Source organism: Macrotis lagotis, chromosome 8, assembly GCF_037893015.1.
Source record: "Macrotis lagotis isolate mMagLag1 chromosome 8, bilby.v1.9.chrom.fasta, whole genome shotgun sequence".
NCBI lineage: Eukaryota > Metazoa > Chordata > Mammalia > Peramelemorphia > Peramelidae > Macrotis > Macrotis lagotis.
In genome coordinates this window covers 61,157,197-61,183,462 of record NC_133665.1, presented here as the reverse complement: position 1 = coordinate 61,183,462, position 26,266 = coordinate 61,157,197, and the positions used below count along the sequence as shown (strand labels likewise).

Here is a 26,266-nt window from a genome sequence, read left to right as displayed (position 1 = left end):
AAGTAAAAGATTTTAGTTATATTATGGTTATGATAGGTTTTTGCAAGGTTGTCCATGATCTTAACCATATCAAAACAAGAGGAGAAACATTCTAAGTTCTAATAACTGTTTTTTAATTTATCTCTTTGGGCAGCTAGGTAGCACGGGGATAAGAGCATCGGCCTGTGGAGTCAGGACCTGAGTTCAAATTTGACCTCAGACACTTAATAATTACCTAGCAGCATGACCTTGGGCAAATCACCTACTGCCTCACAAAAAAAAAAAAAAGATTAAAGGTATCTCTTATATTGCTTTCATTTCCAAATAGATCCTCAACCTTCCATCTTCTAAACAATAAGAAAAAAAAGCAGTTCAGGAAAAGACCAAAAACAAACATCCCATTCCCTTAATCCCCTATCCCCACAAAGAATGTGTTGTTTTTTCTCATTGTGTGGAGGGGAGGGACTAGGAGAAAGGGTGTCAAACTTGGTCATTATAATCATGTAGCATTCAGTTTTTGTAATTATCTCCATTCTTTCCCTTTACATTGTCATAATTATATATATATATATATATATATATATATATATATATATATATATGTATAATTTTCCTGGTTCTGTACTTCACTCTGCATCACTTCATACTTTCTCATGCTTCTTCATATTTGCTATAACCTTGAAGCTCAGTAAAATCCCATTACATTCCTATACTATGATTTGTTCAGCCATTCCTCATTTGATAGACATATACTTTGTTCCCAGTTCTTTGCTACCACATAAGATGCTATTAAAAATGTTTTAGTATATGTTGGTCCTTTCTCTTTTACCTCTGATCTGCTTTAGGAAACATACATACCAGCATTGAGGTCTCTTGGTTTAGTCCCTTCCTTAATGTAATTCCAAATGGTTTTGCAAGAGCGATCGTACCAATTTATGGCTCCATCCAATTGTACATGAATGCGTCTGCCTTTCCCAAACATTTGGCTTTTCCCATCTTTTGCCAACTTTACTCATTTGCAGAGTATGAAGTAGATCCTTAAAATTATTTCAATGTTCATTTCAGTTATCATCAGTATTTGGGACATTCCTTCATACAGTTCCAAAAAAAAAATGTGTTTAAATGAACATTTAGAATGCAAATTATTCATTAATCCAGGTCTATCTGATTTTCAGTAGCCATTCTAGTATCTAAAGCACAGTGGATATTTTTTTTCCCTATATAGATGCAGATATATCAGACCCAAGGCTATAAACATGGGCACATACACTCTGTCATACCCTCAATCTTTACATACTCCACACAGCACCAGAGTCACACTAAATTAAAAAGTCTTGGACTTTATTCAATACACTAAGGAAGGACTATAGCCACAGGCTAGGGAGCAAAGAGGATTGGTTAATTCTCAGGCTTCGTCAGGAAAAAGGTGCAGATTGCATGGGAACAGGTAAGGGAAGGGAAATTTCCAAAGTGACAATAAGTTAAAGGAAGGGCTGACTCTCAGGATGGTTTCAGGATGGGAATCAGAGGTCAGGGGTGGTCAGCAGTTCCACTGATGCTTCCCTTTCCCCATATCCGAGACACAGGACCTCAGGCTGTCAAATAAAAGAAGGCAGTGAGAATGATGACTGGGGATGAGAAGGGTTCCTAAGGAGGGATGGTTCTGTGGAGAGTGATGGAAGGAGAACACCACTGGAATTCAAGGAATAATAGGAGGGGGAGGGCACTTATTAGGATCAGAGTTGAGAGGGGGGAGAGAAAAATTTGGGGAATCTCTCACTGAAGGAATGTCCATTTTGTTCCTGTACATTTTCATAATCCGGCCCCTCTTCTTCACCATCCTGGTCAGTCACAGGGGCTGCAGGGAGAAAGGATGAATGTGAATCCTAATCCTTCAAACTCTTAGTTTGATGATTCCTTTATACCCTCCCTTCCCTAGTGTGCTCCCTCCTCATCCCCACCAAGGGGCCAGTCCCAGTTGGAAACTCTTCCCCCCCTCCCCTCCACTCCAGACTCACTTTGATTAGAAGGCGTTCTTTCCTCCTGGGCTTCTGGCACATTCACATATTCACAGCTACCACCTGGACAAAGGGAAGGAAAGAATGAAAAGGAGTTACATTGGGAGGGTATAAGGGAGGGAGCAGTGGAAGAAAGGAAAGTGCAGGAGAAAAAGGAGGGGAGAGTAACAAGAGGGAAGGAGGAGGGGGAGAATTCCACTCTGGGAGGGGAAGAGTCCTGCTGATTAGGGAAGGCAGAAGAACATGGAGAAAACAGTTACTTACCCAGAGACACCTCTGTACTCTCTGAGACATTCACATAATCCTCTCCCCACACTATAGGAAAATGACCCAGGATGAAGAAGTCAGACCCAGGACACCCAGAGACCACCACCCACACACATACACTCACATTTCTGTCATCCATAACTATCCCACATATACATACCCTTCTTTACCCCTTACAAAAAAACGCCCCCATCCCTGCCCAGTCCAATTGCCCAGTCAATGACTCTCCCCCCAACCCAGACCCTTAATCACACCCAACTCACTGGAAGATGGACTATCCCTAAGGCTGGGAGTGTCTGGGTTAGTTGGTGACCTGGGCTTTTGAGAGTTTGGGCAGACATCCGGTAGAACCTCACTGCCAAAGGGAAACAGGATGCTGTGAACCCCCAAGCCTCTTCCTTTCTCAAAGACCCTCTCCTTGAAGTCAAACCTACTACTCACAGATAGCCTTCATTGTCATTGTGATAATCATCTTCTTCAGCATCCTCAGGTTCTAAATCCAGGAGAAACACAGAAATAAGAGCAGGTGATCTGGGGAGGCCTTCTCCCCAACCCAAAAGCTGTCTAATTAGACCCATTCCCTCCTTCCTCCCCCTGCCCAAGATCCCAGCCCAACCCCTACTACCAGTGGAGACTGATTGATATACCCTCATTCTCGTAGCTGGGCTCACTGCCTGGGAAGGAAAGGGAGAGTCACCATCAGCTCAACCACCCAGTCTTAGCCAGGATCCCTCTCCCACCCACTTCAGGTACAGAACCACCCTCCATACCCAGTTCATTGCCCAACTCACGGCTATCTATATCCTGTTGAGAAGGACTCTGATGTGGCACCCCTACATTTTGTGGAGATCTCCTAAAGGGTTAAAAATTAGGAGTCACCACTTGGGGAAAGGAGGGAGCTTTGAAAATCCACAGGAGTTGGGGGGAGTAGTGATATCTTAGCTCAGGGGATGCATAAATGTAGTAAGACAGAAGTCTAAGGGCAGTGATGAAGATATTTGTCCGAGGCCAGGGCTCCAGACTTCAGGTGAGACTAGTGGCTGGGAAAATAGAAGCCCCAGGCTCAAGGGACACCAAAGAGGAAACTTGAGCAAACAGATACTCACGGGACAGGGGGTACATCTAGCCGGCTGGATGGCCATATAATATTAGTGTCTGTAGGGTAAGGATTAGTGGCAGCCGGTATCCGAGGACCTGGAGTGGTGGGAAGGAATAAGGACAGGGCTGAGAATTCCAAGGAGACGTAAAGGAAAGTGAGATCCTACCCAAAGTATGTGGCCCCTCAGTGCCTAGAATGACACTGTCTTTGAGAAATTCTTTTGTTTCTTTCTTTTTAATTTTTACTTGATTTGTATTATAACTAATATTATTTTAAAAATATTATTATTACATACAGTAATTTTGACAATATAAGTTCACAGAATTTAAAGCTGTTAGACCTCAGAAGTTCACATTTGGCTTAATTCCCTCACTTTACAGAGAACTATCTGTCCAAAGTCCACACAGCTAATAGGTAACACAGGATAAGCTTTCAAACTCTGTTCTTTCAACTCCAACCTTAGGGATATTTCTACTTGGTCTCTCCAGAAGTGGTCATTTAATAGTTCTTGCCAAGTCCCCCCCTGGGGTATTTGAAATTCTTCAGCTCTTAGCCTTTAACAAGGAAATCTTCCCTTTCCCTCAATCTACCCAATGGAAACTCAGTGGGACACAAGAGGGCTAAAAAATAATATTGGATAAAATAAATACAGCAATAAAAATGTCAATCACAGCAGAAAGCACATGAAAATTGTAGCTTGTCATCTCCCAAGCTTCCCAATCCTGTATGATCTGTAGGCACTCTTTTTCTTCAGGTCTCCCTATTACTTTTCCCAAACCAATAAAGGAGGAGGTGAGAGCCACACGTGGGGGATGTATTATATGAGTCACTAGAAAGTAATGGCCTCTTGGGACTTGACTCCCTTCAAGTCTCAATTCAAGTAGCTTCTCCTACAAGAAGCCTTTCCTCACTCTTCAAAGTCATTTAGTACTCAACTCTCCCTCAACTCTCAACTCTTTATTTATCTGTGGTTAGTTCCCATCACCACCTGCCCATGAGAATGGAAGCTACTCGTAAACAAGGATTATCTTTTCGGTCTTTTTATGGCTAACCTAGAGGCCTGCCAGGGAGTAGGCAATTGATTAAATGCTTATTGAATAGAACTAAATGGTTTGCAATTGGCTAATTTAATTCAACAAACTGAATTTATTAAATGGTCCATTCTTACCACTTGAGGTAGTAAGAAATACAAACATGAAAAACAGTCCTTCCCTCTGAGCGCTATTAGAAGGCTGAAGATCCTCAGGTCTGAGGAGCCTAGTTTTAAGGAAGGTTCTTAACATGGGGTCTGTGGATACATTTCAGGGGATCCATGAGCTTGATCTGTGAACTTACATCTTTATTTGGAGCATTTCCTTCAATTATGAATGAAGGCAACAAATGATTTTTCTGGAAAGGATCCAGAGGTCCCAGTGGGGGGGGGGGGTCACAGGAATCATGGTATAAAAACGGTAAAGAATCCCTGCCTTAAAGCATCACTTTACATCAGAGCTGGGCTTAGAGATGGTTCAAAGAACTGAGCTCTGTTTTGGGTCATTGGGCAACTTGTCCCTTACCCTGGGTTTCATCCTCCCACCCCTTAAATTTGTGTCTCAGTTTTATCATCTGTTAAATGAGGTCAGATAATCTCCAAAATAGCTTCCAATTCTAAATTCAATGATGCCATGAGTCAAAGATTGTGGTAAACATTCCAGCACAGGAGACTGAAAACAAATCCTCAACCAATACAATGTGGATACAACAAAAGCTATTTCTTTCAAATTCTCACAAAATTATATAGAGACACATACTCGCCGGCACAGTGACTCTCCCCCAAGACTTCGTTCCCCTATTCCTCAAAGTAATCCCAAGGAAGTATAAGGAAGAGAGCAATTATATAGAGACCTCCTGCCAAACTCACCGGGGGGTTTGATGATGACTAATCCACTGCCTGGCGGAGATGAGCTGGTGGGAAGAAGGAAGGCATGGGCTGGGGGGTGGTAGAAGAGAAGGCCCATACTTCCACACCCATCTCCATCCACCTCCCCAACATCCTTTCACCAACCAACCCCTCCTCAGCTAGCTCCCTTCCTGCCAATTACCAATCCATTACAGACACCATTTGGGAATGAGGAATAGTCAAAGCCACTCACCCATACCTTGGGAGGATCTCAGAGTTGGGGCCTGTGAAGGAGGAGGCAGATGAGGCTGAAGGGATGGGACAAGAACAGGACTTCCTTTAGACTAAGGCAAGGAACAAGGGAGAGGTGACCCAAAAGAGGTACAGTGGATGAATTTGTGAGTGTGGGGACAACTTTGAGTAAGGTGAAGGGATGGTTTATGGGGTTGACTGGGTCTAGGGGCATCCAAGCTAGAGATGAGCTAGAAGTATTTCCACTTACCAGGGAAGTCCCGGCAACACAAACACAGGGCAGTGACAAGTAGGGCTGGGAAGAGTAGGATGAGGAGCCAGAAGAGGCTGGGCCCCAGAGAGGTGGTCTCCATCTGGGCACAGGCCAAGGCCCACAGGTTAGGGCAACCTGGAAGGCCAGACCCAGAAAGACTTCCACCCATTTCCGACCCAATATATTCCCCTTCCCACTTGACAGGACAGAGCAAGAATTCTACACTCGGATCCCAAACTCCTCCCAAGACAATGGGTAGAGAAAAGGGAAGAGTCAAAAGGTTTGGAGGTAGAGAACACCTAAGCCCTCAGTCAGGGGAGCACTGTCTCAAAAGGCAGGCCCACATAAGGAGTGGAAGCCAGAAGCGCCCAGCAACAAGACTTGGAGCAGAGGCACCCAGGATTCAGAAGGAAGCAGTGGGCTCAGTCGACTGTATATCTTGGGGCTTGGGATGATATCAAGAAGCTAATTTGGGCAAATAAAGGCTGACTTTGAGGCTCTTTTTACCTCTTCAGCACTCAGGATTAGGGTGGGTATGGAAGACAAGCTTAAGTTCACCATGGTCTCTGTTGAGCCTTCCTAGCCTCTTGGGAACTGGACTGATTGGCTGGGGAGGGGTCCTTTTTGGGCACCAGAAACCCTCTCCACTCCCCTCCATGTCTCCGTACCTGGTCCCTGGTCCTGAAGGTTCTGTTCCCCGATCCCCGATCCCCTCCTCTCCTACACTCAGCGCCTGCCCGCCCGCAGCAGGAAGCTGTGGTGAGCTCCGGGCGGGGACAGGAAGTTATCGTGGCTCCTCGCATGGCTGCGCCCGCCTCCCACCCCCATTCTTGTGCCCCCCAGGGGGAGGGGAGCACCCCAGGTCTCCCTCATTGGCCCAACCGAACAATCCTACCTGGGATGGTCTCTTAGGGGCCTTGGTAACCAAGATGTCCCAGTTGTTCTGGATGATTAGGGTTAGCACCATAGATTGTTAGGAACCATATATTCCCCGTTTGGGGGTCTTGTTCATTTAACAAGACACTAATGGGGAGGGGAGAAGAGAAGAGAGGATGGGGAAAAGAATTGAACTTTTAACATTTCTCAGTCTCAACTTTCATCTTTATAAGGAGTGGGCTGGATGAAGGATGGCCGAGATTTTATCATCCGGGTTAGAGGAACAGGACAGCTCCTATCTCATCATCCCTGATAGCCAGACTGCCTGTCAGACGATGAGAGGACAAGCTTCTAAAGCGTCTATTAGGAAAAGGCAGTGGGTGAGTCAGTGTCACACTGGACCTCACTGCATCAGACTCGCCAGGGCAGGAAGGGCTCCTCAGACAGACCAGTCCAAGTTCTAATGCTAGCACCCAGAGAACCCTGAGCAGAGATGGGTTCTGCTGCCACCTTGCAGGGCTCTTCTGCTCTCCAGGGTGGGCGCTGGGAGGGGAAGGACACAAGATGACACTAGGTTCTGGTTACAAAGTTTATTCAAATAAAAATAGCACCAAGCCCTCTTGCCTGGATGGTGGGGGCACCTTGCCCCTGAACCCAGGAAGGCAGCTTGGAAACCACGTAGAGCCTGACAGAGGCAGAGGGAAAAAAGATCTCCCCTCCCCAAACAGACCCACACAACCCTGAGGGTGCCTGCCCCTCCCTGATCCAGAATCATTCCCTGACTGGTATTGCTTGGCATTTAGTGTCTATGTGTGCATGAGTACAGGGAGGGAAAAGGGACGAACCTCAGCCATGGTCCCACTCCTGAGGTCCCAGGTTGGAGGTCATGGTCCCTCGCCTGGTCCAAGGAGGGGGTAACAGTCCAGGTTCTGGAGTCACTCAAAGTCCTGGACTATCCACCACCCACCTATCCCCCCCCACACCGGGGGGAACCAGAACATGAGGTGGCCTCAGGTCATAGTCCACCCAATCAGATAAGCACACTGGACACTGGGACCTTGGTCGAACGGCCACGCTGAGGGACCACGATCTGATCGTCTGGTGGCGGCATGTCCCTCAGGAGTCCTGGGGAGAGAGATTATGACACCAGGAATGACAAACATCTCTGAGAGGAGCAGGGGACAAGAGACAGACACAACCTATGGGGAGGGGACACGGGCACCCCAGGGGAAGGGAGGGTTAGAAGGAACAGAAAGTTAGGAAGGAGGGAGATGAAAGAGAGAGTGGGAACTGATGATGACAAGACTCTAGGAGAATGGAGAGAGTTATCTGGGTCTAGGCATGAGCTTTCACAAAGGTCCCTACCCTGCCCAAAGAGCTGAGGCTGGAGGCCTCTGAAGGAAAGCTTACCTTGCACATGAAGCTGGGCTCTCTTCCGATCATCTTCAATGAACATGGCAGTGCCCAGGAAAGCTGCACCCCCCAGTGCCCCAACAAAGGCACAAAGCATGAGGGAGAACTGCAGGGCCCGGAACTGGGAGAGGAAGGAAGGGGGCCAGTCACGGCGAAGACGGTCAGAGATCTAAAGGAGAGAACAGAGAGTGAACAGTGGTCACAGATGGGAGTAGGGGAGGGGGAAGGGAAGGGGGAGAGTCAGAGAGAGGGGAGCAGGACAAAGGATAGCAGGAGGAGACAGAGGGAGGAGGGCATAGAGTCCAAGAGCAGTGGGGAAGTCCAGAAACAGCCAGACTGTCTGTACTGTGTGCCCCTCACTATCACACATTTGGTCAAATGCTGTCTTGAACAGCTTTCCAGCATGATATGAGTCTTATCTCCCTACAGAGGCTCCAGGACCATATTGTCTTCTCCCTCCAAATCAGATTCAGAATTCATGCAGAAATGACCTGAACACCCCAAACTATATGGCCCCACCATGAAAACTTTCCTAATAAGTAGTCATTCAGCAGCACGCACCACCTGACACAAAGGAAATCCCTTTTCATTTTCTGAACTCTTACATCAAATCAAAAACCTGCCTCCCAGAGGTAAGAACAAGTGTGATCTCCCTTTCCACAGGAGAACTCTTTATCCCTCAGGTGACAGAGCTGGATCCCCTTCCTGGCTGACAGGCAATCTCTCTGTCTGTCTGTCTCTCTTTGCCTTCCCCAGCCCTGTCCCATCCTCATTGCTTCCTAACCCACCCTAGGTGGGTTGACCCAGCCAGGGTTAAAGCCTCCCAAAAAAGACTCACACTTGGGGGGCGGCTAGGTGGTGCAGTGGATAAAGCACCGGCCCTGGAGTCAGGAGTACCTGGGTTCAAACCTGGTCTCAGACAATGAATTACCTAGCCATGTGGCCTTGGGCAAACCACTTAACCCCACTTGCCTTACAAAAACATTAAAAAAAAAAAACTCACTCACCAGCCCAATGAGGTAGGGACTTCCAGCATCCCCCAGCAGATGGGACAGGACAATCTGGAAGGCCTCAGCTGTTGACCGGCGTGTAGGAATAACCACATACTAGGTAGGGAATTGAGAGCCAGAGTTAAGATTGCACAAGAGGTCAGAGGAGCTGAGAAGACAGCCCAGGATAGAGGGGCGTGAAATCCCATCAACACATTCTGAATTCAGCTGCTCAGCTCAAACTACATGGAGGGAGATAGAAGAGAAAGACTGCCCTCCTTCCAGGACAAGTGGAATTCTGAGTTCTGACCCAAGAGCAGGGATGGCCTCCACTAGGCCACCCACACTCATAGCAACCAGCCAACCAATTACCCATCCACAAGGATGAGTGAGACAAAGTCATGGGACTGTTTCTTAGGACAGAACCAAGTAACTGACCCAAGGGAACAAAAACCCTCACCAAGATCTCACTAGGCAAAGCACTAATCACTAGGATAAGTCTCCAGCTGTGGATGTCAGGTCAGAGATGGCCCACTTTCTCACCAGCAGAATGTCTGCCACAATGGCCCAGTTCATGGACAGCAGAATCTCTCCAATGAAGATGAAAACCTGAGAAGAGAAATTGGACATCAGAGAGTAACTCAGGAAAGATGAGCAGCTCTCTGCCTTTCTTAACCCACAAGAGGAAATGTGGGATTAAACCTGGGGACCATGAGTTTTGCTCCCTGCCCCCCCATCTCCAAGCTCAAGGGAGAGTTGTGTGTATGCGCTCATGTATGTTGGGAGTTGGGTAGCATCTGGAAATTGAGAAAAATTGAGGACACTCACATAGGTAACTATAATGCTGTTCTGGGCACAAGCCAGAGCCAGGAACAGAAAAGGAGCAGAGCCTAGTAATCCAGCTGCACAAACCAAGGGATCAGCTCTGGGGTTGGTGTGGCGAAGACGGCGGCTGATCTCCACTCCAGAGGCCACACCCAGAATCCCTGTCACACAGGTGATCAGCCCAAAGATGAGACTGGGAAAGAGAAAAGAGGAAGACAGGGGGAGAAAGTGGTCCACGACTGGGCATACTTCTGACAAAGGTTTTTCTCTTCTTTCCAAAGTTCAGTGTCCTTCTCCTCCTAGCAGGACTAGGCCCAAAGGCTGACATCACAAATGGGTGAGAGCTCCTGCCCTGGCCTAAACCAAGTTCTGGTATGACAGGGAGTGCTGGTTCTTGGCTCCAGGACTTTTAACTTTCACTAGCAAATATTATTCCTATAGAGTTTTAGAGCTTAGGTGGCTCAGTGGATAGAGCTCTGGCCTTAGAATCAGGAGGATGGGAGTTCAAATCTGGCCTCAGACACTTGACAGCTGTGTGACCCTGGGTATATCACTTAACCCTGATTGTTTTGCATCCAGGGTCATCTCCAGTCATTCTGATTTGTATCTGGCCACTGGACCCAGATGGCTCTGGAGGAGAAAGTGAGGCTGGTGACTTAGCACGGCACCCCCCATTCAAATCTAATTCACATGGTTGTCTTGGCATCACCTCCCTAACGTTATGGTCTTCTTCAAGAATGAAGGGCAAACATTAGAGCTTGAACCTGAGAAATGGGCAGGTCCATCTTCATTCTATAGATGAGGACCCTCAGTCTAAAAGAAGTAAACGGTCAAATGAAACGGAAAAGATTTGAAAAGATCTGCACTGTTATTCCAAATCCATGTTTCCTTCCACTCTCTTAATACTTGCCTCCTACTTTCTAAACCTTTGATTTTCTCAAAACCCCAGCTGAATTTCTCAATAAGTTTCCTGAACCTTCCTGGTTCCAAAGTCTCTGGCTCCCTGAACTAAAGACTTACAATATCTTATCCCTAATCACTCTCTTCTTTGGCTACTATAAACTAAATGTCCAATCTAGCATCTGCTCCTTCTTGGATCTTTTTACCTAGCTGCCACATACATATCAGCCCAGAAAATAGAGTTTTGATAGGGGAGTAAGAAGGACCACTTATCCAGCCCAAGCTGTTCCCATTCAGGAAAAACTTGAATCCAGAGTCCCTCCCCACCCTAAGAGTCCTTCCCAGTACCTGTCTGAAGAGGAACAGGAATCTCCAGGGAGGCAGGGCGGTGTCTCTCCTAAGACTACTCGAGCTCGGAGCAAGAATGCTGGTGCCCACAGTGCCAGGGAACCCGTGACAAAGGCCACAGCCGTGAAACCCAAGGAAGAGAGCACAAAACTGCGACTGTAGCAGAAGAGAGAAGGTTAGAGTTCAGAACAGCTAACTCCCATCCCTCACTAACACTCAAGGAAAGGGCAAGAGTTAATTTAGGGAAGTGAAAGGGAAGGAAAGCAGGGTAAAAACTGGTAGGATATCACCAGGTACAAGTGCCAATTACCCTTACAAAGGAAGGAGACATAAAATGAAGTTGTTAATTTTCTCCAATATCTGGACTGCAATTTCATTATCCAGTCACTAGATGGAGAAAAGGATTCTATCCCTAAAGGAAGAACTCCCACTTCATTACTGGAAGTGTAAAAGAACCTATTTAAAGAGGCCAAGGGGTATAAGTCAAGGAAAATATAAAAGTCCCAGGTAGGAAAATATAAAAGTCCCAGGTACTCACTTCCGAGCCAGAGCTTGCAGATCAGCCCACCAAGAGGTGGGGTTCAAGGGAGGGGTGTCAGAGTGTCCCTCTACAGCTCCACGGGGGGGTTCCCTCACCACCAGAAACAATAGCAATACTGCTACCATCCCAAGACCTGGAGTGACCTGAAGAGAGAGAGCAGTCCCCCCGCCCCAAACCTCAGGACCAAGTGGAGGTTAGAGAAGGAAAACATACACACATGCACACAATCAGTTTCAGGAAAGCTGATTTGCACACTCTCTCCATCCCTGTTGGAAGACTCACCCTGAGGGCCCAGTGCCAATCGCCAGCCACATCCTTGACCTTTGATCCTGCGATATAACCCAGACCACTGGATAAAAGATGTTGGGATACAGGTTAGAGGATGTGCCACACAGAAGCTTCCTCCTCTCCCCAGATGAGGTTAAAATCTCAACCCTGACCAGCTTTTTTGTCTCTTGTTCTCCAGGCCTGAAAGCCCTTCTCCCAATCTGAAAACAGAGTCCTCATTCCTCCTACTTCTTCCCCCCCATGCTCTCACCTGCCCACAGGGATGGCAAAATAGAAGACACTGAGCATTCGACTCCGCTGATCAGCTACAAAGAGATCAGCAATGAGGGTGGGGGCAATGGTAGAATAACTGGCTTCCCCGACACCTACCAGGCCCCGAGTAAAGAGAAGCAGCCAAAATCTCTAGGGGAAGAATTAAAAAAAAAAAAAATGTTCATTTTCAACCTTAGAGTTTCAAAAGCCTTTTACTGACTCCTGGCTTTGCCAAGAAGCTTCTTGGCAAAATTAAATGAATTAAGTCTACCTTAAATGCTTACTTAGGGGTTATCCACATAAAAATCATAAGCTACCATGTAGATGGTTCAGTTCACTTAAGGGAGTTGTAGCTGGATCCCAAAACAGATAACTGGTAAATGTGGGGCCAGAACCATGTTCACCTCTCTAGGGATGAATGAAGAGTAGGGCCAGAACCATGTTCACCTCTCTAGGGATGAATGAAGAACCCAGAGTCACCAGTGACCAGAAGGCAATGCCACCACACATGAGGTATTTCCTGTTATATCTGTCACCCAAGTAGCCAAACACAGGGGCCAGGACCATGTAACTGGAAATAAACACTGGAGAAGAGACAGAAGCATTAAACCTTCTCATCAGAATGCCCTATCTTCTCCCACCCATAACACAGAAGAGTCACGGTGGAGGAAAAATTTTCTCAGACTTTGTGACATTCCTCCTCATAGTAAAAGCTGCTTACCCAAGGGACAAAGTCCCACTCACCAGTCTGGATGAGGCCAGAGCTGCTATCACCAATAGCAAAGAACTGCTCAATGTCTGGAAGAACACCTGAAAAACAGTTCAGTGGAAAGGAAGGTGGCAAGGGAAGAAAAATATTCTTCAAATCAAGCTTATCTCCCTCTTCTTACCAGCAATGGAATTACTTCCAAGAGCATTGGGTTGCCTCAAAATTCAATCCAATGTTTATTAAGCACCATTATGGGCAAAGTATTCAAGATATAAAACCAAAAATTAAATAGTCTCTACCTTCAAGAATGGGCAGCTAGGTGGTATAGTGGACAGAGTGCTGGACTTGAAGTCAGGAAGACTCATCTTCCTGAGTTCAAATCTGCTCTCAGATACTAACAAGCTGTGTGACCCTGAGCAAGTCACTTAGCCCTGTTTGCTTCAGTTCCTCATCTGTAAAATGAGATGGGAGAACAAAATAGCAAACCACTCCAGTATCTTTGCTAAGAAAACCCTAAAATGGTATTATGAAAAGTCAGACACAACTGAAAACTGCAAACAACCACAACCTTCAAAGATTTTGTGTTGTTACAAAAGTCCTTCTAAATTAATTACCTGCCACAGTAAATCGGTCCATGTAGTTAAGAAGGTTGATATAGCAAAGCACACCCACAATCAAAGTTGCATGTCCAGGTGAAATGCCTGTTATCAGCTGCAGCCCTTCCCCATCTGGGTCTTCTCTGTCTTGGGGCTCTGGTCCCCCCAAACTCGGAGTCTTGCTAGTCCTTGGGATTGGGCCCCCCATTCCTTCTTCTGTGTCATCAGCTTGGCTGAGAAATGGGGCTGTGTCTGGCTGACCCAGCAGCCCAGACATAGCTGCCCCTCAGCCAGCTCTCTCTGTAATTACTAGACTGTCAGTCCCAGTCAGTTGAACCTGGAGGGAAGAGAAAGATATGTTCCCTATGAAGAAGACATAAAATAGGCATCAGACAGAGCCTTGAAAATTAAATCTAGATCCTTTTTTAAGTCGCTACTGGCTCTAAATTGTGATTTTTACAAAGAAAGATACTTGGTCCAAAGAGTCAGAGTTATAAAGAAGTTAAATCAAAGAAAGGGCTGGAACCCAGATTCCCTGAATCTTAGCTCACAACTCCTAACAAATCTTAAGAAAAATTCCTCAGACGGTCCCCAGATGGGGTAAAAAAGGCCCCTGGAAAAATGCCTGTTCACATTTAATGTAACTGTTCCATGTGTATTTACAGTCTGCGCTCATGTCCAGGTGAGACCCCCCCCAGCCTCCAGGCGGCGGCAGGGCCCCGTCCCCCGCCCCCCACCCGGGAGGGTGGACACAAAACACGCCCATGTGGCTCCTGCGCCCGGCGCCGTGGGAGCTGCTGTTGGGGGCACGGGCAAGGGCACCAAAGGCCAGCTATCGGGGAGGGGGCCTCAGCTCGCGGAGGGCGGGACAGAGGAGTCCGGGGAGAGGAACCCAAAGAGGCCAAGTTTGCAGGGGGAAAGGGGCGGGAAAGATAGTTCCGTGAGCCCCCCCCGCCCACGGGGCAGCGTCACTCCAAGCCACCCTCCCCCTCGGGCCACGGACCTCCTTGACTCCGAACGCCGTCGGTTCCGGAGCCCCCGAGGCTCAGCCGCCGCCGCCGCTAACCCAGAGGCCTCAGGCTCCTGGCCGTACCGCCGCCGGCGCCATGATGGTTACGCACAGTCATGTGACCCGGGACCGTGCGTGAGTTCGGCGCCTGGACCGATGCGTCACGTGACATCTCCGGCCCACCGGACACGTGACGGAGCAGGCACGCGTTCCCACGGCGATAAAGTGGCGGCCCCGACCCTTGCCAAGGCCCCGGCCCGCACCCGCAGAGTGGGAGGCCGGCCCAAGGCCCTGGCCGACGTCGGGCTCCCTCCCAACTCCCGGGGTTTGCCGGGGACGGCCGCCCAGGCCGCGGGCCCACGGGTCCCCCACCCCGAACCTCGGTGCTTGGTGTCAGGGGCGTGGACGCCCCCCTCGGCCGCGGGGGAGCCGGGAAAGGCGGCAGGCCGCCGGCTGTAGCTCCTGTTTCCCGCGCCCCGTGGGCCCTTTAAAGCCCAGGCGCCGCTAGGACTGTTGCTCGATGCCCCCGGGCAAGAAGCCGACCCAGAACGCAGGAGGGCCCTAGCTCCGAGGGCGGGGCTGGCCCTGGGCTGGTGAGGGTCTTCAGGCCCGCTAATTCCAGATCTCCTGAATGTCAGGAGCTGTACCTGATGGATTTGTACACAGACCTATAAAATCACAGTTACTGAAATAATAAGCACGGTGACTGCCTGGGCACGGCCAACTGAATTCGGAGTCCATTGGGGGCATGACCAAGTCTCCGTTAATCTTCCTATTCCAGCACAATACTGAAAACAGAGTCCAGGTGTTCTGGGGAGCCACAGAAGTGGAAGAGGAGAGGTGGCATAAGCAACAGGATGACCCTCTCCCACCAAGCCAGCCCAACTCCATTCAGAGTAATGGACCTTCTGGAACACTCTGCTCCCTGCCCCTAAATATCCTTAATCCACGTGACCAGGCTTTGACTCTCCATTCCCCATCCCAGCAAAAAGGCAAAGACCTTGGAGGAATTGAGTTTAACCAAGATCCAAATTACATCATTCATTTTATTTTAACTCCAGTTACAAAAATGACGGGTTTCATTAAAAGATATTTGGAAACAAGAGGTCTGCAACATATCTTCACACCCCAAGATCCAAAAGAATTATTGCAAGGGAAAGAGATCAAAGGACACATTTACATATATATACAGGAAACTGGGACTCAACAATCTGTTGGCTAGCAGAAGGGGACTAGGATGCACTCAAAGGAATTGATAAGAGCAAATGCTGGAGTAGCAGCTCCCCACCCAGGATACCTGTGGAAGAGGGTGAGGTGGTAAAAGGTGACAAGGGAAATGGAAGGGGGGAAAGGGAAGGTTGTTTTCTCAGATCTAGTGTTGGAGCAACTGGAAGACAGAAGAAGAAAAAGGAAGACCAGAAGAACAAATAATCTCCGAGCTTCACATCTCACTGTTTGAAAAGGCAGGAGGAGTGGAGGTAGAAGGCAGAACACTGCACTTCAACCTCTAACTTCAATGAGGTCCTCTTGCTCCATGCCTAACTCTGCTGGGGTACCTTGACCCGAAAGTTTCTCACCATCAAAGAAGAAAGAGAGTTTACGTCCTTTAAGTCCCATGACCTCTGCATAGTGAGACATCAGTGTTCTAAGAGGAGCACCCTAAAGGAAGAAAGAACCATAAGCCAGAGTAAAAGGATTGTGGGGATTTTCATAGAGAGGTGATACAGCATTTTTGGTGGGAGTGGAATAATAATAAATATCACTGAAAGGCCTTGGACAAGATAATTTCCCCTCTCTGGGCCCCAGTTGTTCCTCTGTCATCAAAGATATAAACTATAACCCAGAATAAATAAAAATTTAAGAGAAATATTATTTAATAAAAATATAGCAAATAATCTATGCATTAATTTATCTCAGTATACAGGAGATATATACAATGAGTAATTTTTATGGGAAATGGTTAAGTGGAGAAAAATAGCACAATTCCCAAATTAGCAGATTTAATAAAATATTAATCAAAATGCCTCTAGGTTATTTCATAGATTAGAACATCAGAACAAAATTTGCATAGTAAAACCAACAGATTAAGAATATCCAGGGGGCAGCTAGGTGGTGGAGTAGATAGAGCACCAGTCCTGGAGTCAGGAGGACCTGAGTTCAAATACAGCCCTCAGACATTTGATTGCCTAGCTGTGTGACCTTGGACAAGTCACTTAATCCCATTGCCTTAAATAAATAAAATTTTAAAAAAATACTCAACTAATCCTTAAAAAAAAAATCATACAAAACATTTTTTTGAAAACAAGAGGGTTGAATTAACCTCTAAGTTTTCTTCTAGTTTTAACCTAATGATTAAGTAGAGGGCCCTGAAGACAGAAGAAAGGAAAGCAAGATTCTCAGCCTCAGAAAGACTCTTCCTCTTCTTTCTTTTTAAGACAAAAATTGAAGTTTGAAAAGATAAAGTAAAGAGGATCCCAGAGAAAGCCTCTGGGTGCCTTTATCAGAAAGGATTCATTCTCAGAGTGGTAAAGGTTACAGAGAATGCTGAGAGTATGAGAAGAAAGTTTCCCCATTACCCACTTACCCGGGGTACAGTGACCTCCAAGACCTGGTGTTTCTCTTGCCCCTGAACTCTGAGTCGAAGTTCCTCACCCAATTCTGACTCTTTCAAAGACTCAGGAGTACTAGACAGCACCACACAATCTTGTAAGGGAGAGGGAAGGAAGTAGAGGTACTCAGCAGGCAGCTTGGACTCCTTCCAATAGGTTTTCATGCCTTACCATGATTCAGCCCCACAGCTACCTCCACTCACCAATGATGTCAGTCACTCCAATTTTTAGAGAGCTGAGGGTGGCACTAGGGGAAAGTTCTATTTCTCGGAACAGAAGAAGAATTCGGGCAGGAGACACTCCTAGGCGAGTTGCCATGTGATCCACAACAACCTGCAAAGGATCAGTCTGGGAATAAAAGGAAGAGGAGGAAACACTATCATGCCCAATCTCAGCACAATCCACCTAAAATTCATATCTAACTGACCAACCTTCCAGTCCCCTGAATTGAAAACCAAGGAAATCAAAGTCAGCTACTTGGCCCCATGTTTCCCCAAATTAATGCATTATAATTGCTCCCAATTTCTCACCGTACTGAGAGGCAATCTGATAAGGTCAGCCCGGCACCTCACTTTAAGAGTTAAGAGTCGAGGGCTCTCCCTAACATTGGTCTCCTCCACCAAGATCACTTCATCCTCGGAGTTCTCAGAAACACGGTCTTTGGGTGATAGGGGGCTCAGGTAAGATCTGAGACCCTGTAAGCGCTTATTTACCTCCCTGTAGGGTCAGAGAAATGAGTCAAGGACTCACCCACCCAGTCACTAAGTACCAACTACTCTCAATTCAGTGCTTCCAAACAGTTGCAATCCAGCCCCTGCTTCCAATGGAGAGAAAAGACTTCACCTTATCTTCCCAAGGGCTCTTGGTGGTTTCCTGGATGGCCCACGGCGCCTGGGAGGGGGAGAAGGGGAAGAAGAACTGTCCCGAACCCTGAAGAGAAAATATACAAAAGAAAATGGGTAGTAGATCCCAGAGCAGTCAATGATAAGGAGAAATAAAGATCCCAGTTACCTTTGGATCCTTGCTAACCACTAGTTTTCAACACCAAACATTCTCCTGTTCCCATAAGTATTCTGCATGATTTCAGAAAAACTTGGAAAGACTTACATGAACTAATGCTGAGTGAAATGAGCAGAACCAGGAGAACACTATATATATTAACAGCAACACTGTGTGATGATCAACTGTGATAGATTTAGCTCTTCTCAGCAATACAGTGACCAAAGACAATTCTAAAAGACCTGCGATGGAAAATGCCATCCACAGCCAGAGAGAGAACTATAGAATCTGAATGCAGATCAAAGCATACTATTTTCACTTTTTAATATTTTTTTTGTTTTATCCTTCACATAGTTTTCCCTTTTGTTCTGATTCTTCTTTCAGTGTAAAATGGAAATATGTGTAACATGACTATACATATATAACCTATATCAGATTACTTACTATCCCAGAGTGGGGGGAAGGGAAAGGTGTAAGGGAGAAACCTTATAAAAATGATTGTTGAAAATTATCTTTACAAATAATTGGAATAAGTATTCAGCATACTCACGAAAAATGGTTCTCCTCATCTTCATCATTAGCCTTTTGATTCTTTTCTTTAGAAGAAACTGGTAAAAGAATGGTCTCAGAGAGAGGTCTATCTGAATCCAAATCCACAACTGGGAGAAAAGGGAAAGTAACAAGGAAGGAAGGAGAAACTACAGGTAAGAGGCAGCAACAGAGATAAAATTTGGAAAAGCAAAGGAAAAAAGCCAAGAGATCCCCTGCTGTTTACAGCAACTATAGACAGCTTCAATCACATTGTTCCTTCTTACAGCCATCCCAACTCAACATCACAGTTTAACTACTTCTCTCAACTACAAAAGCTGCCAAAATCTGTCGGCATTCTTCTTCCAAAAAAGTCACACAGGTAGCCAAGTACCATATATAGGGAAATACTAACAGCAGCAACTCTGTGTGGTAGCAATGAAATGGAAATTAAAGAGATACTCAAGTAACATATGAATGCAATGGAGGATCACTAGGTCATAAAAAACCATGAAGATGAATTCTGAGAAGCATGGAAAGAACACATCAATCAGGAAAACAATATAAATGATCATGTCAACAGAATATATGGCGCTGACCAGCTTTGCATTTGCATTTACTCAGCTTTTCTGAACCAACATGAGATTGTATAAATGGGTTAGATTACAGAGATCAAGGCAGGTTGCACTTGTTCCATTATCAAGAGATACAGATATCAGGAAGGGTGGATACCTAAATTGTAAAGAGGATTTTGGATATGGAGGTGGCTTTCCAAAATTACATGTGGCCCAATAGCCATTGCATATGGAAAGAAAAAAAAAATCCAATGCCCTGTCTATTCAGGTCAATGTAGAAAGGAAAGTTAATTATGATGCCTTTGCTCAACAGGGGACAATTAAAAGACATACATAGCAAAATAATGGGGTTTCTAAAGAAGTTATAAATGCTGATGACCCAGACCAGCAAAGAGCTGATGAAGAAACCATTAGAGATAACATAAGAAATGAGTAGCCCTAGAAATATCTCAGAAGATATATCAATTCAAGCAGCAGATAAACTAAATCAATACTTGGGGTACACACTCTCTAAGCAAAAAAGTGGCTTTCAACTTTGAAGCTAAGAGTTATACAGAAGATGGAATTGCAAAGAGACTCAATGGAACTTCCAAGATTCAAAATAAGGGGGCGGCCAGGTGGCACAGTGGATAGCGCACCGGTCCTGGAGTCAGGAATACCTGAGTGCAAATCTGGCCTCAGACAATTAAAATTACCTAGCTGTGTGGCCTTGGGCAAGCCACTTAATCCTATTGCCTTGCAAAAAAAAAAAAAAAAAAAAAGATTCAAAATAAGAAAATTCTTGACTGATCTTCTCCCGCAGCTACCATACACTTTCCTAAACAAAAGATGGCTATGAAGAAAAAGGGGAAAATTTCTCTCTGTACTTAAAACTGGAAAAATGCAAAGGATTACAACATTTCAGCAGACAAATGTCTGGCTGGTGATGGGTAGAGGACTGAAGACAGTTCATATTAATGAAAAAAATCTGCCAAACTCGCTGAAGCTGATTGCTCACAAAAAGAGATGCAAGTCCAAATGGTGAAAAAGTGACTATAAAAGGAAAAGGAGTTTCCAGAGATGGTTCAGAAAACTAAGCAAAGAACAACTGAAGGTGGGAAGGTCAGGAACAAGGTGAAATGGGACAGATAGATACAAAGAAAGATATGACAGCAATCTTTCCACAGCAGCTCCTAAAAAGAGACCAAAACTACAAAGGAGTGAAATCCAAGATAACAGTAAAGTCACTGCTTTTGTTATACCCAGTCCTTGGATTTCCAGTGAAGCTCAATAGGAACAGAGGCTCTTTAACCAGACCAAGATTATGAGCCAACAATTTTGCTGGTAAAGACTGAAATGCATAACCTTTATGATCAAACATAGCAAATAAAAATCTGGGCAAAGATATGAGTAGTGAGACCCAGACAAAGACCTCCAGAATTATATCTAATAAGGACTTTTCTATTTCGGACTCTAGGTATCAAAGCTGCGAGTTCAGTTTGAGGAACGAGGAATCCCATCACCAACAAGCCTCCTAAATGGGATCCGTGACTATTCAAGAGTTTGGCTTTACTATCTCCAGTAAACCTCAACAAAAGATACACTGAGGCACATTCTTTCCAAGCAAGGTAACAGTTAATAAATAGAGTGCCAAAACTATTAATAAAGGGGTCTGTGGCTTGGAGTTCTCAGATGCTTGAGGGACAAGTTTCCTTGGTACAAAGCGCTTTGCAAGCGATGCTAAAATAACAAACCCCTTAGAATATTTCATGAGTCTTCAATTGCCAAACATGGTTTAGTTTTTCTTTATTAGTGATCGTGAGAAAGCTTAAACCTTTGCTTCTAACTTCAGAGAGGGGAGCTTGTGGACTGATTGATTACCCTAGTCATTTTCTGGTCAGTAATCAATATTACTACAGAAATGGCATGTCAGTGGAAGGGCACTCACTATCCCCATGACCTTCCATCCTTCCCTAGCTACCATTCCCTAAATGAGTCTCCCTGAATTAAAATCTAAGCTCCTTAAGATAACTTTTTGGTTTAGTAACTCCAGCATAGGGTTAGTAGACAGCCAGAAAGATCTGGGTTCAAGGCCAACCTCTCTGATACTGTGCCAGCCATTTAACTCTCAGTGCCCTAGACCACTGCCTAAGTCTAAAAATTGTAATAAAAGTGCTGACCTATACTGGAAAATGGAGTTCCCCATTCAAATTAAACCACTACTCCAGTTCCTTTCCTTATGCTTGTATCCACTTGCCAAATCTGTGTCTGTCTGCAGATCTCTTGCATATGTTGTCTTCTATTCACTTACGTAAGTCCTACAATAGTTCAGGCCCTCAGTCATCTCCAATTTGGTCTCCCTGCTTCAAGTCTCTCCCCTCAGTTGCCCAAATAATTTTCCTAAGTACAAATCTGACCATGTCACTCCTCTAACTCAAAAAAATCAAGTGGTTCCTTTGTCACCTCAAAGATCAAATATAAATTCTTGGGACTTGGCTCACGTACTTTGCCAGTCTCATTACACATTACTGACCATCCTATTCTCCCTACCAGACATTTTAGTATTCCTCATACAAGGCACTCCATTTCCAGATTATAGGTCTTTACTATGGAAAATTCACTTCCTCCTCTTTAAAACCCTAGTTTCTTTGAAATTCTGCTGACAGACTATATCCTACATTAAACCATTTCCAATTGTCCACAGTTGTTAAATAACTTTCTCTCTACAGAATTATTGAATATCCTCTTCATACGTGTCTATATATGTAAATGTCATTTCATCATGCAGATCTAAAATTCTTGAGGGCAAAAACTATTTTATTTTAGTCTCTGTATCCTGAACCCTTTATCTACTCCTGGAATAAGTATATGGTTTTTGAATGGAGGCTACTATACAAGGAAAATGACTGGGATGTATGGGCTCAGGTATATTTGTTACATCATCGATTTCATTATCTATTTGTGTATATGTTTAAAAAGATTGAGAAATATGGTTATCTACAAATATGGATACATCTCTCTCCCTTAAAAAAATGCTCAGGCATCATTTCTTTCTCTCTTGTCCTAATCTCTCCCCCCACTGAGGGACAACTTTCCCTGTTAAAAGAATAAACTCCAGAAAGAATGTGCCATCTGAAATACATTAGTGCACTGTCTGGTGGAGCTATGAAATGGTGCTGTCATTCTGGAAAACAATTCAAAAATAAGCCCCCAAAATTATACCTTTTGACCAGCTAAAACTATTACCGGGTTTAAGATAAAACTATCGATAATGACAAAAAACTTCTATAGCATTCTTCTTGGTAGTCCAAGAGGTCTGTAATTGGGGAACTGTTAAATCGTTCGTCTATGATGTGTGAATATTAATGCTATATTAGACAATTTTAGGGGAAAAGTGCAAAGACCTTTTTAAACACTTTCTGAAAGCGGATCTTTTTTTTTTTTTGATCTTGGTTAACCTGCACAGATTACGATTGAAGGGCTTTAATTTGCTCACTTAATGGAGTAAAGCGCGGATTAACGTTTTAAAAAATGATTTGGACCATAAAAACCATCCCCTACCAAGAGGCCGTCCGCGGGCGCTCCTTCGGGGCGGGCCCCGGCGCCAGCAGCGGTCTGCGGGAGGAGCTCCGGGGGAAGGCGCCGGGAGCGGCTCCGGGGCCACGTGCCCGGCCGGCCTGCGGGGCTGCGGCCTCCACCTCCCCGACCCCCGGCTCACCTTCCCGGCCAGGGCTTTCGGTGAGCACCGGCTCCCTGAGGTCCTTGGGGAAGAAGCGGAGGCTGCTCTTCACCTACGGAGCGGGAGGGGGCGGGGCGGGGGTCAGCTGGCGGGGGGCCCCGGCGCCCCCCCGGCCCCGCCCCGCCCCCCGCGGGCCCCCGGCGCCCCCACCTTGCCCGAGTACACGGGAACCGCGGGGGCCTCCCCGGCCCCGAGCAGAAGGCGCCGCCGCCGCGGGGCCGGGGGCCGGGGCCGCAGCCGCGCCGCCGCCCCGGCCCCCTCCTCCTCCTCGCTGTCGCTGTCGCTGTCCAGGACGCGACCTCCGCCGCGTCCGCCGCCTCGAGAGTGGGCCGGGCCCTTGCCGCCCCTGGCCCCGCTCGCGCCCGCCTCCCCGTCGCTGTCGCTGACCAGGTCCACCACCACGGGATCCTGCGGACAGACGGCAGGCAGCCTGACCCGGCCGCCCGGCAGGACGCCCCCCCCCCCACGGCTCGCACCCTCCTCCCGGCCCCACGAGCCCCGGCTCACCAACGCGGCCATCGCGCCCGCCCTACACCAATCAAATCTACAGGTCGAGGGACCTGCTAGTCAGCGCCGGATCCGCCCCTCGCCGTCGCTTCTGCTGCTCATTGGTCACGGTACATTGGGTAACGATTTCCCTCCACCCCCAGTCTTCCCACGCTACGAACATACATCGGCGATCGGTCTTCTGCTCCCGCCTCCGCGACAGCCTCTGAGCTCTGCGATTGGTGCAGCTTCCGCTTTTCCCATTACGCCTTCTTCCTGGTCTCGCAATAGGATCTCTCCAACGAATCATTCTCCTTCCAGTTTCCAGTCTCTTGGTGATTTGTCAATGCAATAAGCCACTCCCCTTGCCCCTCCCCCCGCCCCACCCCCAATCTCTGTCCGAGGCTTTCTGGGAATTGTAGTTCCTGAGCAAGACTGTGGCTAAAGGAGTGGAGCGCTGAACTCTGATGCCCACCGCAAAGTCAGCGGTTCTGGGACTAATTGAGCCTCTCGGCTCCTGCCCGTGGGGAAATTCGTTCTCTCTGTCATCACTAGTGGGTTTTTGGGGGGTTTTTTGTTGTTTTTTTTTTATCGTTTCTGTATCGCCAGAGCTTTGGGTGGCGCCCGGCGTATTATAGTCAATTACTGGGTTGATCCTTGATTGATTGATTGATTGACCTCATTCACATGCCCAACACATCCCGAACGAAACATCTTACATCCACATAAGGTCGGGAATCCATCCCCAACAATAGGTACGTTTAGACTTAAACGCCTCCGATCACTATTAATCCACACACCTTTCCAACATAGTGGCTGGCCCTGCACCGGAGACTCAATCGGAGCCGATTCATTCGTGCTCTGCTTAGAGGGCGCTGCCTGCACTTTCTCCTTCAGTAGAGCAGACTATAAAGATCTTTAAATGGGGTGAGGAGAGCTTGCTTGCCCAGGGTCTCTTTCTTTCCTCCTCCTCCTCCTCCTCCTCCCCCCTCCTCCTCCCCCTCCTCTCCTCCTCCTCCTCCTCCTCCTCCTCCCCCTCCTCCTCCTCCTCCTCCGACGTAGTGTCCCAGGATATCCTCTTACACACATATGACTTTAAAAACTGATTTCAGAGGGCATTCCACCCTTCTTTGCTCTCCAGAATATTTATGTTACTTGCCCAGCACCAGAAGCGCAGACTCTGCATGCACAGACATTTGACACCCGCCTACCTATAGCATCCCCCACCTGATCTACTGGACCCCCATACTGACGCTAAGGTTGACAGCCTAATCCCTATAACCTCCCAACAGGTGGGGCTCTTTCTTTCTGAAAGAGAAACCCTAAATGTGCATCAGTGGCCACATCCACATCCCCAAACACATCCTGGAAAGCCGTCGCTTCTTGTACCGGTCAATGTTACATTGTCACCGTGGCTAAAGGTTTTTATTCCCGCAATTTAGAGATCTGCGCAGGGTTGGTATTTACTGTTTACTGAATTTGGGGAAAATTCTAGTCTTGTATTCAGAAAACCTGGGTCATATTCCCGGTTCTGTTATTTACTAGCAAGATGACCTGGGACAAAAGATTTAGGGTTGTGATACTCATCAAAGATCCTCTACTTCACATTCTACCACATTTAGCCAAATTTTTCTGATTAAATAAGAATATATAGAAAACAACTTACCACCGTTAAAATGCTAAGTAAATGTTTATTACCACCAGTAGCAGCCTAGTTACAAGCACCATCACCAACAACATCAACCACCGCTTATAAATGGACACAGCCCAGTTCTTAAAGTCAGGAATCTGGAAGGCATGAGTTTGAATCCTGACTCAGACAGCTTACTAACTGTGTGATCTTAGGCAGGGCACAACCTTTTTCTATCTCTGTTTCCTCATCTGCAAAATGGGAATAATAATACCACAAACTTCCCAGGATCATTGTGAAGATAAATGAAATAATGTTTTTAAAGAGTTTTGTGAACCTGAAAGCATTATGTAAATGATTTTTGTTGAGTTGTTCAGTCATATCCAATTATTCGTGACTCAGTGAACCAAACTGTCTAGGAGGTTTTCTTGACAGATTCTGGAGTGGTTTTCCAATTTCTTCTCCATTGTATTAAGGCAGAAATTAAATGACTTAGTCACACTCAGGCCTTCTGACTTCAAGCCCAATTCTCTAGCCATTGAACCACCTAGCTGCCTCATATAAATGGTACCTATTATTATTTTCTGGAGTCTCACTTCTTATTTATGGAAACCCAAATCAGTTCTCATTCTTACTTAGTCTTGAGTCCTAATTCCCCCAAAAGTTAAGGATGTGATCAGATTTAGGGCTGGAACATTCTTTGTTATACAATAAAGTACCCCTTTTTGTTCTCCATGGACCATATTCAAAGAAGAATCCTCAGAGGAAAAGGGTTAAAGAAGGAACATCCTTTTGTTAACCAAAGGTAATGCCCTCTTCTTTTAGTAGAGAGACTAGCCAAAGTGATTTTTTATTTTTCCTAGGATCTGACCTTGGTTTTCTTTCCTGGAAGATTTTCTCTCCTAGGGTGTATCTCCAAACATTAATATTTCTAGAGTTCCTTTTGGTAAAAAACCTAAAACGTTGATTTTGTAAAGGTTTTATCTGACTGTGGAATTTTATCTTTCGTTTTTTTTTTGAATACCATAAACTGTTTGACTTTTATTTTCCTTTCATTTTTCCAATTACATGTTATGAAAGTTTTTCAACATTCTTTCACTTGCATAAGTCACACATTTTTCTGCCACCCTCTCTTCCTACTCCTCTCCCCTCAGTGGTGAACTAGTCTAATAAAAGTTGTGACTACCATACATTGTAAATAGAAAAGACTAGGGTTTCATCAATAAGG

The 26,266-nt window shown here is 46.1% G+C and overlaps 3 protein-coding genes across 3 annotated transcripts; all 3 read right to left on the bottom strand.

Moving 5' to 3' along the window:
- Positions 1-1,303: 1,303 nt before the first annotated feature.
- LAT (linker for activation of T cells) lies at positions 1,304-7,094 on the bottom strand. Its single transcript, XM_074197371.1, is given in 14 exon segments — positions 1,304-1,574; positions 1,760-1,837; positions 1,998-2,060; positions 2,262-2,312; positions 2,528-2,619; positions 2,706-2,757; positions 2,912-2,938; positions 3,056-3,117; positions 3,371-3,458; positions 5,264-5,307; positions 5,496-5,526; positions 5,745-5,847; positions 6,416-6,481; positions 6,483-7,094. Coding segments are annotated over 14 exon segments (900 nt in total). The 5' UTR covers positions 6,621-7,094; the 3' UTR covers positions 1,304-1,569.
- Positions 7,095-7,313: 219 nt separating this feature from the next.
- SPNS1 (SPNS lysolipid transporter 1, lysophospholipid) lies at positions 7,314-14,611 on the bottom strand. The gene is made up of 13 exons (XM_074197369.1): positions 14,488-14,611; positions 13,503-13,821; positions 12,924-12,989; positions 12,627-12,763; positions 12,178-12,329; positions 11,922-11,988; positions 11,637-11,782; positions 11,099-11,254; positions 9,854-10,043; positions 9,569-9,634; positions 9,044-9,142; positions 8,034-8,205; positions 7,314-7,748 (listed from the first exon to the last, which is right to left on the bottom strand). The coding sequence occupies exons 2-13, from the start codon at positions 13,759-13,761 to the stop codon at positions 7,654-7,656; spliced, it is 1,605 nt and encodes a 534-aa protein (XP_074053470.1). The 5' UTR covers positions 13,762-13,821; positions 14,488-14,611; the 3' UTR covers positions 7,314-7,653.
- A 910-nt stretch (positions 14,612-15,521) lies between these two features.
- Positions 15,522-23,690, bottom strand: NFATC2IP (nuclear factor of activated T cells 2 interacting protein). The gene is made up of 9 exons (XM_074197370.1): positions 23,430-23,690; positions 23,073-23,330; positions 22,902-22,974; positions 18,652-18,760; positions 17,946-18,032; positions 17,633-17,819; positions 17,306-17,450; positions 17,078-17,196; positions 15,522-16,152 (listed from the first exon to the last, which is right to left on the bottom strand). The coding sequence occupies exons 1-9, from the start codon at positions 23,439-23,441 to the stop codon at positions 15,994-15,996; spliced, it is 1,149 nt and encodes a 382-aa protein (XP_074053471.1). The 5' UTR covers positions 23,442-23,690; the 3' UTR covers positions 15,522-15,993.
- Positions 23,691-26,266: the final 2,576 nt, after the last annotated feature.